General features: G+C 54.2%; 1 protein-coding gene across 1 annotated transcript in view; it reads left to right on the top strand.

The window, feature by feature from the left end:
• LOC105461018 overlaps nucleotides 1-441 on the top strand; it is a 26,677-nt gene that overhangs the window by 17,983 nt on the left and 8,253 nt on the right. The window contains exon 4 of the mRNA XM_011707515.1: nucleotides 20-429. Within this exon, the coding sequence (XP_011705817.1) occupies nucleotides 20-429 (410 nt within the window). The remainder of the gene's footprint in view (nucleotides 1-19; nucleotides 430-441) is intronic.

Raw genomic sequence — 441 nt, 5'->3', positions numbered from 1 at the left:
TTTTTCACACCGGGTGCAGAGGTGAGCCGCGTAGGCATGCGAATGCCGGAATTTACGCCCGCGGATCCGGAACTATGGTTTAGCATAGTCGACCGTAGTTTCCAAGCGGCCGGGATCACCGTCGATGCGACGAAGTTCGGTTACGCGCTTACTGCAATCGGCCCGCGGTATACTGTGGAAGTGCGCGACGTCATCATGAATTCGCCGGCGGAAAACGCGTACGAGACGTTAAAAGCGGAGTTGATCAAACGGCTTAGTCTCTCTCAGGAGCATAAAACCCGAAGGCTCCTAGAACACGAGGAAATCGGGGATCGAAAACCCTCAAAATTCCTAAGGCATCTCCGAAGCCTTGCCGGAAGCGTAGTCGGGGATGGCGTGTTACGCACAATTTGGTTGTCTCGATTGCCCGCGTACATCCAGCCACATTTAGTAACGCGAACT

The sequence above is a fragment of the Wasmannia auropunctata genome, unplaced genomic scaffold (assembly GCF_000956235.1).
Source record: "Wasmannia auropunctata unplaced genomic scaffold, wasmannia.A_1.0 LD336101.1, whole genome shotgun sequence".
Lineage (NCBI taxonomy): Eukaryota > Metazoa > Arthropoda > Insecta > Hymenoptera > Formicidae > Wasmannia > Wasmannia auropunctata.
This window is presented reverse-complemented; position numbering and strand designations above follow the sequence as displayed.